The sequence below is a fragment of the Macaca thibetana genome, chromosome 14 (assembly GCF_024542745.1).
Source record: "Macaca thibetana thibetana isolate TM-01 chromosome 14, ASM2454274v1, whole genome shotgun sequence".
NCBI classification, from domain to species: domain Eukaryota; kingdom Metazoa; phylum Chordata; class Mammalia; order Primates; family Cercopithecidae; genus Macaca; species Macaca thibetana.
This window is the reverse complement of record NC_065591.1, coordinates 937,286-953,933: the sequence shown is the minus strand read 5'-3', so window position 1 is coordinate 953,933 and position 16,648 is coordinate 937,286. Positions and strand designations below refer to the sequence as shown.

The following is a 16,648-nucleotide window of genomic DNA, read 5'->3' as shown; positions in this document are numbered from 1 at the left end:
CACCCAGAGGAGGACCCAGAGGAGGACCCACAGGAGGGAGGACCCAGAGGAGAACCCAAAGGAGGACCCAGAGGAGGACCTGGAGGAAGACCCAGAGGAGGGAGGACCCAGAGGAGAACCACAGAACTGGGCAGTGCAGAGGGGTTTTACCCCCACACCCAGCCCTGGCTAGAAGACCGAATCCTCCTGCGGGTGCGGGTGTGGGTCTGGGGCTGAGGAAAGGCCGGCCTTCCCAAGTCTCAGGGTTTCCCAGGGAGCTGAGCACTGGGCTCGGGGCAGGCAGAGGGTCCCTGACCACAAGCAGCCCAGCCAGGCAGTGCCCGTGACCACACCTGAACAGCCACATAGGAGCAGTGTCCGTCAAAGTCGTAGTACTTCCCGTCAAAGGTGATGTAGTGGCCGCTCCCGTAAATGGAGCAGGTGCCATGGCACAAAGCCTGGGTGCACACCCAGCGTCCTCTCTGGCAGGAGCTGAGGAGGACAGGAGAGGAGCCTGAAGGGACCCAGGACCCGCTCATGGGTGCCTGGAGGAGACCCTGGACACCGTGCGGACAGCTCCCTGTGTCTCCCACACAGAACACCTGCAGGCCCCAAAAGTGGCTCCAAATGTCCCTTCTCCCATGGCTTCAAGACCAGCGGCTGACATGAGAGACCACCCTGCCCGTGGGACAGGGTCTGCCACAGGATCTCGCAAGACCCAGGCCGACCCCCAAAGGAGAGGCACCTGCCCCTTGGCCCGCTCTCCAGTGGCCACCCCTGCAGAGCACGTGGGGCCTGGAAGGCAGCCAGGACAGGCCGGGCCAGCTTACCAGGTATTGCAGTCCACCTTGATCTTGGCCCCGGGGGAATATAGGTCCTTGTTATGGACGCAAGGGCATTCCTTCTCCTCCACACAGCCGCCCCGGCCGTCGTCCATCAGCCCATCGGGGCACACACAGCCGCTGATACACTCTGTGTGGTACTGGAGACAGCCAGAGAGTGGGGTTCAGGGGTGGACAGGTGAGGCTGCAGCCCTCCCTGAGCTGCCCTCCCTGCAGCCCACCTGCAGCCCATCAGGATTGGATACGCAGCCAGGAAAGGCCTGACCATGCAGTCTCTGTCACATCCCAGACCTCCCACCACTCCCCCTAGCCTGGGCTCAGGCCTCCCTCCCCTCAGGCCCGCCACAGGGCAGGGAGACTGGTAAGGGCTGCTGGCTGAGGGCCCTACACTGGCCCCTGTGCCCCAGTGGTTCACAGCCTGCCACTTCCCTCCCAGGGACAGGGACAGCATCGACAGGTCCTGCGTCCTCAGGACTCAGCACCCAGACCCTGGCATGGGGCACAGTACAGGAGCCGGGCTCAGTCAGCCAGGAATCCCTGCCCGCCCACAGCAGCACCCCCAGCACGCACATAGCCGGCGGCCAGCGTCTGACAGCTGAGGGCTCGGGGCTTCCAGATGGCCATTGCGGTCAGGTTGCTGCAGTCCACGTGGATCTTTGGGGCTGTGCAGCCTGTGGGACGGAGGGGCTGCAGCTCCAGCTGAAACTGGGGGTCTCAGGCAGGCTGGGGAGGGCTGGTCAGGGAGGGTGGCCAGGGCAGGCGGGGAGGGGTGGCCAGGGAGAGGTGGCCGGGGAGAGGTGGCCGGGGCAGGCGGGGAGGGGTGGCCGGGGAGAGTGGCCGGGGCAGGCGGGGAGGGGTGGCCGGGGACAGTGGCCAGAGCAGGTGGGGAGGGGTGGCCGGGGCGGTGCCACTTACTCTGGCCGATCAGATGGATCTGCCTACAGTGCAGCCTCCCGTCCCGGCACACACTGTGGAAAACGCCGGGGATGAGTGGGGCCCACACAAGACGGCCACAGACAGCCCGCAGCTTCCCCGGGACAGATGTGAGCCTGGTGACTGTCAGCGCCCCCCACCCCAGGCACCCCTCAGTCTTGGGTGTCTCAGCTTCCCCAGGTAGAGTCTCCCAGGTCTCCGCTTGGGGCAGGTTCAGAAGGAGCTCCCCCGCCCCCACGCCACACCTGACACCCGAGCAGGTACCCACCATCGTTCTTCCTGCCTGACGACCACATCCCCTGCCTCCAGGTAGAGGCCGCGGTGGTAGCAAGAGCACTTGGCCAGGGGCACGCAGCGGCCCTTCTCGTCCAGGAAGGTGTGGTCAGGGCAGCCGCAGCCGTCCACAGGCGCAAAGCCCTCAAGACAGTGGCTGTTGGCCTCAGAGAGGGAGCGGCAGGTCTGCTGGCAGGTGGTCAGGTTGTACAGGAAGACCTGCGAGTTGGGGCAGGAGCCCACATCCTTGTCTGCAGAGGACCATGGGGTGGCGTGAGGGGCGGGAGGAGCCAGACGCCCAGCTCCCATCCCCAGGGCGGCCAGGGGACCAGGGAGTGCACACTCTGGGACCCACTTCCACACTCGGCCACCACAGCTCCAGGCCGGCCCCAGGTTCCACCCCTGCTATGTGACCGTCCCTTGCTGTAGGAGGAGCTGGTTTCCCGCTACCACTGGCCGATGAAGCTGGAGCCTGGTCCGTGGCTGCAGGGGGCCGACTCCTCTCCCTGGACCACCCATGCTCAGGGCCCCCAGCCCTGTCCCAGGAGCTCAAAGCCTGGACCCCATCCCCAGGAGGCAGCCCACAGGGACGGCACTCACTGCAGACATGGTCCCGCCAGCCCCACAGCATGACCCCCTTGGCAGCACAGGCATGTGCGTAGGAGGACAGGGCGGCGCACAGGCAGTCCTCGTTGTTCTGGCAGTTGCACGTGTCATATTTGCACCTCTGGGCGACAGAACAAGGTGGGCGGGCAGTGAGGCAAGGAGGCAGAGCATGGCCCGGCGCTCACAGATGCAAGCTCACACACACACACAGCAACCAGTGGGCCCGGCCAGGTGCCCTGAGTCCACCTCACAGGTGGCATGGAGGCCTGGGAGTGCCCTGAGTCCACCTCGATGGCATGGGGGCCTGGGGGTGTGGGTCCCACCCACCTTGTAATACTCAGCGGGGTCCACGACCGAGTGGCACCTGCCAAAGGGGGTCTCTGTGTTCTTCAGGAGGGAGCACCAGTGCTCGGCATAGTTGGCTGGGGAGTGGGGGATCAGAACTTCAGCGGGGCCTGGGACCCCCATGAGATCCCCTGGGCCCTGCTGCCCGGCTGCCTTGGCCCCAGATATGGTTCCTTCTGTGCACCCATGCCCAGGTCCCTTCCTCCCCCTGAGTCAAATTTCCAGGCAGCTCCAGGCTGGATAGAGACCCGGGCAGGGCACCCACCACCTCCCGTCTCTCATCCCCAAGGGCCCAGCATCCCGGATGTGATGGGGCAGGTAGGGACCAGCCCAGGCCCTCTTCCGGGTCACCTGGCAGGCTGCCACCATGGCCGCCATAAACTAGCCACAGCAGGAAGCAGCTGGTGCTGGGCTGCCCCTGGAGGAGAGCCACCTAACTTCTGCCCCTCACCACCCACGTGTCCTGCTGGGAGCCCCATCTGCCCTTCCAGGCCATGGGCCGGGTCCCCCAGGCAGGCTGGGTGGGGGCGCCTGTGTTGCCGAGCCTCACCACTCTCGATGTTCAGGGAGCAGGGATCGTCCAGCCAGTCCAGCTTGTCATGGCAGCTTGACTGTGCCTTCCAGGTGTTGGCAAAGCCGGCCCCCGTGGCCTCCACCAGCCCACTGGCCGTCTTGAAGTCATCACCTTCCAGGCCGTTGAAGTTCCCACAGAGGCCTGAGGGGCCAGGACAGGGTTGGGAAGGGTCTGGGGCTAGCAGGCCCCCCCGTGGGCCTTTGTTGGGGCAATCCCGGTGGGGACACTTACCCTGCACCTGCCCCTGGGAGGCCTGGTCCAGCGTCAGGAAGAGTTGCATGACTGGGGCCAGCTGCACCTGCAGCCGGAGGCCGCTGGCCATGCTCACGATGATGTGGTAGGAAGACGGGCGGAAGACGGAGAAGCTCGCTGCAGGCAGGGGCACGGTGAGGGACACGGTAAGGGGTACAGCGAGGGGCGGGGCTCCCGGGGCCTGCCTGGCCCAGGTGAGCAGCAGGAGGATGTCACCCTCCCACCGCCCCCTCCAGCAGAGGACCCAGGAGAGAGCCTGCCGGGTGCTGCAGGGACCCTCCTCCCATGGAACCTTTCCACCCAGCCTCCTGGGTCTGAGACGGCTGGCCTGTCAGAATCACTGCAGGCCCAGCGGAGCTTGAAGGGCCTGGGCCCCTCCCTGGGGCACAACTCACCGGTCACGTGGGGCAGGTTCACCTGCAGCTCGTTGAGCAGCACGCTGCCATCAGACTTGAAGACGACCACCTGCGGGAAAGGCCGAGGTTGCTCAGGGCTGAGAAGGGCCCCCGCTGGGGGACTTGGGCTCCAGAAGGAGGGGGCAGCACCACTCACATTCTTCTTCTTGTCGGCCAGCAGCACCACTGTCTTCAGGCAGGTCTGCTTGTCCGTGGAGCCACAGGGGGCCAGCTCGCCCAGGAGAGCGTAGGAATCGTTGTGGTCACCCTGTGATGGGGCAAGAGGCAGAGCAGCAGCTGAGGGCCAGGATGGGCTGCACCCTGCACCCTAGGACCCGGCAGTGGCTTAGAAAGGAAGGCCTGCTTCTTATCCTCCAGCCAGAGAGCAGAAGCATGGTCACCTACCCCAGGACAGCCCACGGGCACCCTCTGCTTCAGGGACAGCCAGCCCACCCACCCCTGGACGGCCAAGGGCCTGGATGCCAGCCCCAGCTCTGCCCCATACCCCTGACCCTGGGCAGCCTACCTTGGCCAGGACGTAGTAGCAGTCCCCATGGAAGGTGTACGTCTTCCCATCGAAGGTGGTGATGTGGGAGCCGCCTTCCAGGGCGCAGGTGCCAGGGCAGGGCAGGTCTTTGCACACCCAGCGGCCAGCGTTACAGACACTGTTGGGCAGCGGGGCACAGGGTCAGGGCTCAGCTGCCCCAGCCTCTGCTGCACTCAGCCCTGGCCCCAGGACTCACCACTGCTCGCAGCCATTGGTGATCTCCTGGCCCGGTGTGTACAGGTGTCCGTGCAGCCTGCAGTGGCACTGGCTCACGGGAATGCAGCCGCTGCCCCCGATGTCGTCATACACGGTGCCTGGGACAACCAGGGAGGCGACGTCACCCTGCCAGCCAGGCCTCCCACCCGCAGCCACCACTGGTCCCCTGCGCCGACGCCTGTGGTCCCCACCTGGTCCCTGGATTGGGGTCTGGCCATGGGGGCCCAGCCTCCAGGCCACCTTCCTGCCCCTGACAGTCGAGCTCCTCCCAAAGGCCTCCAGGCTCCGGGTCAGGGCCAGGCAGGGGGAGGTCTATCCCCAGGGTGATGACCAGGAAGGTAGCCCCCTTCTCAGCCTCCCTAAGCCACCCTTTGGGAAGGGCCTCACACCGAGGCCCCTTCTCCCTGGACCTGCCCCTGGTATCGGGTGGAGGGAGAAGCACTTCTGTGCTGCCACTGCCCCCACCACCTAGCGGAGCCGTCCCCTCGGCGCAGGCGAGAACCCGAGGCCAGAGCTGCAGGCCTCTCGTCCAGCGGGCAGTGCCAGGGCAGGGCCCTCCTCCCCACGTACCTTCCGGGCAGAAACAGCCGTCCATGCGGTGCTCCTCGCACAGGCTGCTCACCTCCAGGTGTGAGCAGGTGTCCATGCAGGGCGAGCCACTCTCCAGGTACACCAGGTTCCCAGGGCAGGTCTTGGCTGGAACCACAGAGGCCACACGGTGAGGGTGAGGCTGGGGCACAGCAGCCGCTCCACGCCGAAGTGCACCGAGAAGGGCTCTCAGCCCGCAGTGAGCGTCCCCCTGGCTCCCGGTGCCCGGCGCGGACACAACTCCCAACCGGGCTTGGGGAAAGCACCAGCGTGGGGTCCCCTGCCTGCAGGGTGCTGGGGCTTACGGCAGAACGTGGCAGTCCTCCAGTTCCTGGGCCGGCCGCCGGCGTGGGAGCACTGGCGGGAGAACTCGGCCACAGTACTGCAGATGCAGGTGTCACCGCCCGGGCACCGGCAGCGGTCCTGCTGGCAGGCGCGCAGATACGGCTCCAGCGGCACCAGGTCCTGGCAGTCCACGAAGGCCTCGGCGGTCAGCAGCCTCTCACACTCGGCGCGCTGGGGACAGACGCAGGGTGGGCATGCTGCTCAGAGGCCAGCTCCGCCAGGACCCCCCCCCAAAATGAGGGGACTCACGTGCTCGGAGCAGGATGCGAGGGCCACCGTCTCCTCGGGGTCCTCACACACCACATCGGGCTCATTGATCTTCTGCATGTTCCCGAACTCCAGGGGACTGAAGAACACACCTGGGGACGCACGGTCCTTCAGCTGGGGCACCTGGGGGCCCGTAGCCCACCCTGCCCCCACCAAGCCCTCCGGGCCTCACCGTCAGAGAGGAATTCTGAATAGCTCTGTAGGCCGTTGTAGTCCCCGCAGAGGCCACAGGTGTGGTTCCGGAACTTACTGTCCAGCTCCAGCTATTGGGGGAGGGAGCAGGTGAGCTGACCTCTCGCCCCGCCCACAGCCTCCAGGGCAGCCGCCAGGAACCCCCAAGACTCGAGGCTTGTTTGAGCCACAGAAAGGTGCGGCAGGAAGGCTGGGGTCAGCAGCCAGGGAGCGGCCTGGCAGGGCAGGTCCCTGAGAAGCTGGGTGTGTTTGGGGGGAGGGTGAGGCCTGGGGGGTCAGGGCCAGGCCGGCTTCTGCTGCTGCCCCCCAAGTCCAGCACCGACACCCCGCGCTGCCAAGGCCCTGCCCCACCCCTGCCCTCTCGGTGAGGGGTGCGAGCACTGCCCTCCCTGCCCTCCCTTGGGGTCCACCCAGAGGCCTGACCAGCCCCAGGAGCCCGGGAACCCTGAGCACCATGAGGGCGTCCTCCCGGTTCCACAGGAGGGTGAGGCCGGCGCGGGAGTAGACTTTGGTGTAGGCGTCGCTCTTCTCGATGAGCAGCCCGGGGCTGTAGTGCGGGGTGCTGACCCTGGCGGGGGCACATCAGGGTCACTCTTGGGTCCACCACCCAGGCACCCGCGCCCCAGCTTGTCCTCCCGGGACCCCGCCACCCGAAGGGGACTGAAGCTGGGCACCTGGGGTGGTGGAGGTGGCTCTGCCAGGCCCAGCTCCTGCCCTGGCGCCACCAACTTGGCCAGCCTCTGGGGTGGAGGGACATGGGCGGTGGCCAAAAAGCACCTGTCTGTCTCCGCTGGCCAGGCTTCCCCAGCAGAACCACCTCCTGCCTGCACGCCCTCCTCTCCATTCCCTCCTCAGGGCACGGTCCTGGGCAGGGTCCCCTCTCAGAGGCCCTGAGGGCACCAGGTTGGGAGAGGAGGGAGGGCCAGGCTGCCCAGCCTCCTTCCAGGCCCCCTGCTTGGTGGAACATCACCCCATGGGGTCCCAAACCCCCACCAGACTGCCCCTGAGGCTATCAGGGGCCCTACACCACCTCCTGCCAAGGCACCTTGCTGGGCCAGCTAGAGGCACTCACCCCAGCCTCTGTGCCTCAGTCCCCAAGGGCCTCTACCCACCCACCCGCCCACCCCTGAGGGCCTCTACCCGCCTGCCCGTGCCTGTGCTGGAGCCCCTTGCAGGAAACTGAATCCCCAGGCAGAAGAGGGGCAGGTCCTGCGGGTGGGGAACCCGCTAGACAGGAATGCACTTACAGGGCCTCATTGTTCTGGAGACAATAGGGGAACAATAGCTGGGAGTGGGGAAGGGGCTCCCACAGTCCCCCCTGCACCAACTTCTGTAACTCTAGCCTGGGGTGGGCGCACACGGCCACTCCATGCACAGGACCAGAAACAGGCAGCCTCCAGGGGTGCCAAGGCTGTCCTGAGCCTGGTGGGCTCTGAGGGGAGGGGCCGTCAGGGACACAGGCAAAGGGGTAACTGAAACCCCTTGGCTATAGGGGGAATGGTGGGGGCTCATCAGTGTTTGTTGAATGAATTAGTGACCTGAACCCAAACCTCAAGGCTGTTCTCCTGAGCTGTGTGTCAGGGCAGGAGGGGTCTCCTAGGGCTACAAGGAAGACCCCTTTGGGGACCGTCAGCCCCCTTTGCTAGGATGTGGAAGGGGTGCCACCGACCACACTCACATGGCCCCGTTCAGCACAGCCAGGTGGCGGGTGAGATAGATGGTGTCATCCTTGATGGTCAGCAGGATGGACTCGACCCCGGCGGGGGCCCCAGCCTGGCCCGGGCCCCGCTTTAGGTGCACGGCAAATTCCTTGTAGGAGCCTCGGCAATCGGAGGCGAAGTTGTAGTCGCAGAGGCCGGGGAAGCGGAAGATGTCCCCGTCGAAGGTCTTGTAGTGGAAGTCGCCCCAGGTGCTGCAGACGTTGTGGCCATGGTTTCGGGCTCTCGCCTCTGAGGGAACAGCAGTGAATGAGGGGTGAGTGGCCCCGGTGGGGGAAGGCTGCCCAGGCTACCCTCAAGAGGAGGGCCCTGCGGAAACACCTGGAAGCAGCTTCCAGCCCAGCGCAGGGCCCCTGGCCAGGAAAGCTTCCTATCCGCGGACCCTCTGCTGGTCTTTGGTCACCCCACCACAGCGGTCTCAGGGCTTCTACTCCTGGCCTGGTGAGGAGTGTGGCCAGGTGCCCAGCGGGGTGTAGGAGAGGAGGTTCTGGACACCCCGCTCCCCAGCAAGGGCTGTGCTGCCCCAACTCTTCAGTGGTCTCTGCCACCTGAGAATGGGGCTTTCTGGTGGGGTCCTGGCCGCCCCTTCCTCCCCTATGGACAATGACGCAGTTCAGTGGGGCCTGGGCTGCTGTTTCCACCTGGTGCTGGCCCCAAGACCCACACTGTCATCGGGCAGTCAACCCCAGAGGAATGGCAGGGGAACCCCATCCTTCCAGCCCGTTGAAAGTCAGCAGGGCCGGGGACTGCAGGGGACCAACCCAGGCCAGGAGCCTCAACGGAGCCACCCATGCTGCTAGGATGCACACGGGGACCACCTCCTCCTCCCAGATGCCACTCGCCTGCCCGCCTGGCCCTGCCCCCAGGACACTCTGCCAGGCCCCAGACCCCTGTGTCTGCTCTCTCACCTGTCTGGAGCTCCGAGCCCCCTGCCACAGACAGGGCCAGGCAGACAGCCGCCAGAGGGGCTAGCGGCAGCCCCATGGTGGCTGGCAGGGCAGTGTGGGTTGCACCTGGGGGCAGGGGTCTGTTCCTTATATGTCCTGGCACGGGGGCAGGAAGGCAGGGGAGGGTCAAGGGGTGGGTGTGGCATTTGCCAGATGATCAAGAAGACAGCTGCAGGGGCCCGAGCCCCAGTGGGGAAATATTGATTCAGGTTATCAGAGGTCATCTCTTTATGGCTCCCTGAGTAAACACAGCCTTCTTCAGGATGAGGCAGCCCTGTGGCCTGAGTGCCAGCACACACCCAGGGAACACGTCCAGCTACTAGCGGGACAGCCCAGGGTGGCCGGGGGAGGGGCGTCCTGCCAGAAGCATGTCCAGTCAGGCTCCGTAGCCCCCCACGGGCCCCCAGGCCCCCGCTGAACAGGTCCCCAGGCCTGATCAGGCTCATGTTACCCTGGGAGGACCAACCCGTTTCCGGGGCCCAAGCTCTGGGGCAGTTTCCAGGCCTGACTCCAGAAAGGGGCCTCCCCGAAGGCAGGGAGGATGTGGGATCCTTCGGGCTGCAGGGAGGCCACTGACTTGCATGGGACTCTTGGCCAGGCTCACGGAGCAGTGTCAGAGGCCCCAGCCCCCAACCACCCTCTAAGCCCATCCTTTTCCCAGGCTGGGAAATTCCTTCTCTGGAATTACATGTGATTAGAACTCGGGGCGCACCTGCCCAGCCAGGGGACGTGTTACAGAATGAGGCACACCGGGAGCTGGCTGGTGGCCGGAAGTGGCCGTCTGCCCCTTCTCCCGGAGACCACATGAGGACCTCGGGCCTGAGAGCTGAGGAGGTGATAGCCTGCCCAGGCTCCCCTGAGCCACCTCTCCCTCAGGGTGAGGGTCCTGCCCCTGAGGCTGGGCCTCTGATGAGCCTCGGTCTCGCCCACCAAGCCCAGCAGTTGTCTGGAAAAGCCTGGAGAACCAGAACTCATACCGACCCCAAGCCACAAGACCACTGGGCCCACCACTGCTTGCCCCAGCCCGGGAGGGCACAGGCGGGCTCCCTTGTGTCGCCAGTGGGTAAACTGAGGTCTGGGGGCCCTCCCCTCTCTCTACAATTTTCTCCTCCTGAAAATAGAGATGGGCCCTGAGTTGAGTTCCCAGCTTTGGCCCAAGGGGATGGGGACATGCCAGCAGCATGATGGCAGTGGGGAGGGGACTCACCCTGACAGTTTGGAGACTCGGGGCCCAAGGCACCAAGCCTCTTTCCCTGGTTGACCTGCTGCCCGGACCTGGGGCCTGGGATGAAACCCCTCCTGCCCTTCTGTGGGGCCTGCCAGCACCAGGCCCCAGGGTCTGCACTCCCTGCTAGGACCTGGGCACGTGGAGGAAGCTGAGTGTGTGGCCCAGGCCAGGAGGACCAGGGATTAGGAAACCGGACCCAGCTGGGCCAGGCCAGAGGGGACCATTGTTCACTTCCCGGTGTGGGCCTCCACCCACTGGCACAGAGCCCTGGGGAAACCCAAGGACAGCCCCAACTGCAGACCCCCGACCCTGACATGCTCCAGGGGGCCTTCGGGGCAGAGATTTTCCAGGCCAGGCTCCCCCTGCCCTGGGGGGATTGCAGGAATCCTAGCCGAGCACAAGCTGCCCAGCACAGCCCCTCCGGCCCTGAAGCCTGAGGTGGGTCCCCTGGATCTGACCCTGTGTCCCCTCTGGGCAGGCAGTGGTGGTGCCCAGGCTCGGGGGTCTGACCCTAACACCCGTCTTGGCCCGTGACAAGGTCCCAGGGAGGAGCCCTGTCTGAGCTCACAGGCAGCCCTGCAAGGGGCAGGGTGCAGAGAGCTGAACCCCATTCCTAATGGTGAGAGGGAGCTGTTCTGGGGAAGACGGTGAGGGCTCCATCAGGCCGGGGTGACTGTGGAGTCACCGGCACCCCCAAAGCGAGAGTGTCCCCGACCTCTTTGCCTCCAAGCCTCAGCCGGTCCCCACTGCCAGATTCGCAGCATCTACCGGGGTTGTGGAGGTGATGGGGACCGGGCAGGTCAGCAGCTCTGCAGCCACTCTCTTCCCATGTCCTGTATGGGTCCAAATGTGGCCCCCATTGCTGGTTACTGAAATGTCGGCCTCCAGCAAGTGCAGAGTGGGAGAATGGGCAGCCGTACTGCCCTGGGACCCCATCGCCACCCTGTGGCTTTCCCATGGGGTTCGAGGGGCCCTAGTGGAGGGAGAGAGTAGGGGCTTTGACCACTCCAAGGAAAATGCTTGTCGATTCTGCTTTCTGTGACAAGGACGTGACGGCAGTGGTGGGAATGACCACCCACCAAACGGAGGGCCAGACACGGTCCAGCCAGGAGCCGACAGCCCCAGCCCCGTGTCAGCTCCCAGCCTCAGGCCCCGGCTGGGACTCAGAGCCAGAGGCCGCATGGAGTACAGCCTCCCACACAGACAGCATCCTGGTCCCCAAAGCCTCTCCCCAGTCTGCCCACGCCCGCTGTGTTTACCCTGACAAGACACTGTTGCCAAGGGCTGCACGGAATTTGCAGTAGTGACTGTAGGGAGGAGGCAGCACAGACGTCACACGGCACCTGAAGTGACAGCCCTCCTGCTGTGTGTCCACAAACCTGAGTCACCAGGAAGCCCAGTGAGGGGTAGCCATGCAGGGGTCAGAGCCACTGGAGGAAGAGGGAGAAGGGGCCACCAGAGGAAGAGGGAGAAAAGAAAGGAGGAGGAGGAAGGGGAAGAGGAAGAGGAGGCTGGGGAGGGAGGCGAGAAGAGAGAACCCTATGCTGCTGGGGGAGCCAAAGACAGCAGGTGCGTCCCCTGCACCTGTCCCGGTCGCTCAAACGGTGGCTGTGTGAGTCGGCCTGTGTGGCTGTGGCTCCAGTCTTTGGCATGGCACTGGGCTGGATGCTGCTGTGAAGAGGTTTCTCAAATGTGACCCTGGCGAGGCAGGGGGCCCTGACACAATCAGTGCAGGGCCTTGAAAGACAGGGCAGACTCAGACCCCCAAGCACGGCCACTTTCTGGGCCTCCAAAGGTTCTGAGACACCTGGAGGTGTGCACGTCACCTCCCAAGGACTGCAGGGGTGAAAGGTGGGATGTAGGTGCCACTTCTGTGTGAGGGGTGGAGGGTGAGCAAGTGAGCATACAGAGGTGTTTGTTCTCAGGTGAGGGATCGAGAGAGGCCTCAACCAGGCCAGGCCTCCGATGGGCAGGCAGGCACTGGGCAGGCTCCATTGAGGAAAGGGCAGCCCAGGGCCAGGGCAATCAGGTGGATAGCTGTGCTTCAGGAGTTCAGACACCTTGGGGCACTTGCCCCTCAAGACTTGGTCCAGGTGTCACATCCTCATACTGAACACTGTCCTCACCACCCTGGCCACACTGTGTGACCCTTTCTGGCTGTCCTCCTCCGATTGCCTCAAGGGCAGCAGCCCATGTGGGTTCCCCATGGTCACCCTCACAGCAGATGCACTCAATAACTTTTTGGGTGGGTGGGTGGGTGGGTGGGTGGATGGATGGATGGATGGATGGATGGATGATTGGGAGGCAGGAAGGGGGAATGAATGGGTCAGTAGGTAGATGGATGGGATGGATGGATGGATCAATAAATTAGTGGGTAAATGAGTGGATGGATGGATGAATGGGTTGTTGGCTGGGTGAATGAGTGGATGAATGGAGGGGGGAGGGAGGGAGAGAAGGAGGGATGGTTAGATGGATAGATGAATGGGTGGGTGGGTGGATGAATGGATGAATGGGTCAGTGGGTGAGTGGGTGGATGGATGGATGGATGGATGGATGGATGGATGGATGGATGGATAGATGAATGGATGGATGGGTGAATGGAGGGGTGGATGGATGGGAGGGAGGGATGGATGGATGAATGGGTCAGTGGGTAGGTGGATGGTAGGTGGATGGATGGATGGATGGATGGATGGATGGATAAATGAGTGGGTAAATGAGTGGATGGATGGATGAATGGGTGGTTGGCTGGGTGAATGAGTGGATGAATGGAGGGGGGAGGGAGGGAAGGAGGGATGGTTAGATGGATAGATGAATGGGTGGGTGGGTGGATGAATGGATGAATGGGTCAGTGGTGAGTGGGTGGATGGATGGATGGATGGGTGAATGGGTGGATGGATGGATGGATAGATGAATGGATGGATGGGTGAATGGAGGGGTGGATGGATGGGAGGGAGGGATGGATGAATGGCTAAGGGAGGGATGGATGGATGGGTGGGTGAATGGAAGGATGGATGGATGGGAAGGAGGGAGGGATAGATGAATGGGTCAGTGGGTAGGTGGATGGTAGGTGGATGGATGAGATGGATGGATGGATGGATGGATGGATGGATGGATGGATGGATGGATGGATAGATGGATAGATGAATGGATGGATGGGTGAACGGAGGGGTGGATGGATGGGAGGGAGGGATGGATGGATGGGTGGGTGAGTGGATGGATGGATGAATGGGTGAATGGAAGGATGGATGGATGGGAAGGAGGGAGGGATGGATGAATGGGTCAGTGGGTAGGTGGATGGTAGGTGGATGGATGAGATGGATGGATGGATGGATGGATGGATGGATGGATGGATGGATAAATGAGTGAGTAAATGAGTGGATGGATGGATGAATGGGTGGTTGGCTGGGTGAATGAGTGGATGAATGGAGGGGGGGAGAGGGAGGGAGGGAGAGAGAGATAGTTAGATGGATAGATGAATGGGTGGGTGAGTGGATGGATGGATGAATGGGTGAATGAAAGGATGGATGGATAGGAGGGAGGGAGGGAAGGATGGATGAATGGGTCAGTGGATGGGTGGATGGATGAATGGATGGATGGATAGATGGATGAATGGGTGGGTGGATGGATGGATGGATGGATGGATTGTATGGATAAATGAGTGGATGGATGGATGGATGGATGGATGGATGGATGGATGGATGGATGGATGGGTGAATGGAGGGATGGATGGAAGGGAGGGATGGACGAATGGGTCAGGGAGGGATGGATGAATGGGTGGGTGGATGGATAAGATGGATGGATGGAAGGATGGATGAATGGGCAGGTAAGTGGATGGATGGATGGATGGGTGGATGGATGGATGAATGGGTGAATGGGAAGATGGATGGATGGATGGATGGGTGGATGGATGGATGAATGGGTGAATGGAGAGATGGATGGATGGATGGATGGATGGATGGATGGATGGATGGATGGATGGGAGGGAGGGATGGATGAATGGGTCAGTGGGTAGGTGGATGGATGGGATGAGATGGATGGATGGATGGATGAGTGAATGGATAGGTGGATGGATGGAGGCATGGATGGGAGGGAGGGATGGATGAATGGGTCGGTGGGTGGGTGGATGGATGAGATGGATGGATGGATGGATGGATGGATGGATGGATGGATGGATGGATGGATGGGTTAGTGATTAGATAGGTGGATGGATGGAGGCATGGATGAATGGAGGGATGGATGTGTGGATGGGTCGATGAATGGATGGATGAAAGGATGGATGGACAGATGGATAGATGAGTGAGTGAATGGATAGGTGGGTGGATGAATGGAGGAATGGATAAGTGGATGGGTAGTTGGGTGGGTGGATGGATGGATGAATGGATGAAGGGATGGCTGGATAAATGGACAGAGGGAGGGAAGGATGAGTGAGTGGATGGGTAGGTGGGTGGGTGAATGGATGACCGGATGGATGGATGGATGGATGGATGGATGGATGGATGGATGGACAAATGGACAGATAGATGGATGAGTGGGTGGATGGGTTGATGGATGGATTAATGGGTGGGTACATGGATGGACAAATGAAATCTCCCCTGGTACTGGGGTTCACCTTCTGTGGCAGCTCCACAGTGCTCCACCTCACTGGAGGGCTCACGATGTGTAGGTACAGGCCAAGTGCTCTATAGCCCCACCTCACTGGAGCCCTCAACCCTGGGAGGAAGGCACTCACCTCACTCCATCCTATAGACAAGGAAACCGAGACTCAGAGAGGGTGAAAGCACTCCTTCAGCTCACCCAGCCCAAGAATGGCAGAGCTGCAGTGTGGTCCCAGAGAATCTTCCCAGCCCCAAACTTACACTGTCCACCGCTTGATAATGATGTGGCCACTTCTTGCAAAGGAGACTGTTGCTTTTTGGAGAAACCCCAATCACAAGTAACAGAAAAATCAGGGGTTCCTGGGTGGTGTCATAGCCCCAGGGCAGGAAACTCAGTGCCCCCTTGCTCCTTGCTGAGGTGCCCAAAGGGCAGGGCCCTTCAACATCCCTCCACCCCCGCCCCCTTCTGTGGGTGTATTTCTTGCATTTGTAATACATTTAGATTGTTTTGCCACATTCTGCATTTCATCTGTGGCATCCCTCAACCTCCTGAATATTTTTACATTTGCGTCCATTAAGAGTCACTCTTTGCGCTATGAAGTTTTCTGGATTTTGCAAATGTAGAGCGTCAAATATCCACCAGGACAGAATCACTCTTTGCGCTATTAAGTTTTCTGGGTTTTGCAAATGTAGAGTGTCAAATATCCACCAGGACAGAATCACTCTTTGTGCTATTAAGTTTTCTGGGTTTTGCAAATGTAGAGTGTCAAATATCCACCAGGACAGTAGCATGCAGAATGGTCGCACCACCCTAACACAAGCCCTGTCTCAGCTATTCCATCCTTCCCCATAAATCCCTGGCAACCACTGGTCTTTTTTTACTGTCACTATAGTTTGGGCTCTAATATATTTTTCTGATTAATTTTAAATCTCTAAGAGCCAAACAACTCTAGAATAACATGCAGCCACTATAAATTATGACTCGGATTTTACGTTGCAACGAGGAAAACACTTAGGATTTACTGGTGAGGAAAGTGCATTGACACAGACTAAAACAGCTTAACTGAGGTGGAATTGACATACAATAAACTGCACATGTTTACGTGTATGATTTGGTCAGTTTTAACATAAATAGGTTGAGCCTGTGAAACCACCACCCCAATCAGGATGGTGAATATGTCCACACCCATCGCCCACACAGGGCTCCTTACACCCCTTTGGAATTTCTCTCTCTCACCCTTCCCCACTCGGGAGGTACCCAGAGTTTCTTTTCCTTGGCATTTGTTTGCATTTTCTAAGACTTTGTAGATTTGTTTGCATTTTCTAGGATTCTGTGTAAATGGAACTACAGTATGCGCTCTTTGGCCTCTTCCACTAAGCATAATTATGATGAGATGCTTCCAGCATTGCTGTGTAACTAGCTCATTCCTTCCTGGGCTCATTCATTTCCTGCTAATGGACACTGGGCTCATTTTCCATTTGAGGCCACTACAAACAAAACTGCTTGGAACATTTGTGTAATCTTCGTGTGAACATACACTTTGTTTTCTGCCAGGTAAATACCTGGGAGTGGAGTATCTGGATCATAGACAGGTAGGTCTATGTTCAACTTTTTGAGAAATCGCTAAACTGCTTTCCAAAGTGGTTGTACTTTCCTACATTCCCACCGGCAGTGTATGAGACATCCGTTATCCCACAGCCTTGTCAACACCTGGGATTGTCAGTCTTTTTAATTTTAGCCACTCCAGTAACTGTGTGATGTTGTTTCATTATTACTTGAAATTGTATTTCCCTAATGACTAATGA

The 16,648-nt window shown here is 60.9% G+C and overlaps 2 protein-coding genes across 7 annotated transcripts in view; one reads left to right on the top strand and one right to left on the bottom strand.

Moving 5' to 3' along the window:
• MUC2 (mucin 2, oligomeric mucus/gel-forming) overlaps positions 1 to 9,069 on the bottom strand; it is a 37,728-nt gene extending 28,659 nt beyond the window's left edge. The window contains 20 exon segments of the mRNA XM_050758015.1: positions 333 to 471; positions 810 to 961; positions 1,392 to 1,492; positions 1,737 to 1,789; positions 2,023 to 2,278; positions 2,628 to 2,754; positions 2,961 to 3,055; positions 3,529 to 3,693; positions 3,784 to 3,921; positions 4,200 to 4,269; positions 4,357 to 4,467; positions 4,726 to 4,864; positions 4,943 to 5,060; positions 5,533 to 5,658; positions 5,856 to 6,066; positions 6,145 to 6,254; positions 6,335 to 6,425; positions 6,808 to 6,922; positions 8,033 to 8,303; positions 8,981 to 9,069. Of these exon segments, the coding sequence (XP_050613972.1) occupies positions 333 to 471; positions 810 to 961; positions 1,392 to 1,492; positions 1,737 to 1,789; positions 2,023 to 2,278; positions 2,628 to 2,754; positions 2,961 to 3,055; positions 3,529 to 3,693; positions 3,784 to 3,921; positions 4,200 to 4,269; positions 4,357 to 4,467; positions 4,726 to 4,864; positions 4,943 to 5,060; positions 5,533 to 5,658; positions 5,856 to 6,066; positions 6,145 to 6,254; positions 6,335 to 6,425; positions 6,808 to 6,922; positions 8,033 to 8,303; positions 8,981 to 9,056 (2,664 nt within the window). The 5' untranslated portion in view covers positions 9,057 to 9,069.
• The window catches only part of POLR2L (RNA polymerase II, I and III subunit L), a 627,758-nt gene that overhangs the window by 365,990 nt on the left and 245,120 nt on the right, over positions 1 to 16,648 (top strand). The window lies entirely within an intron of this gene.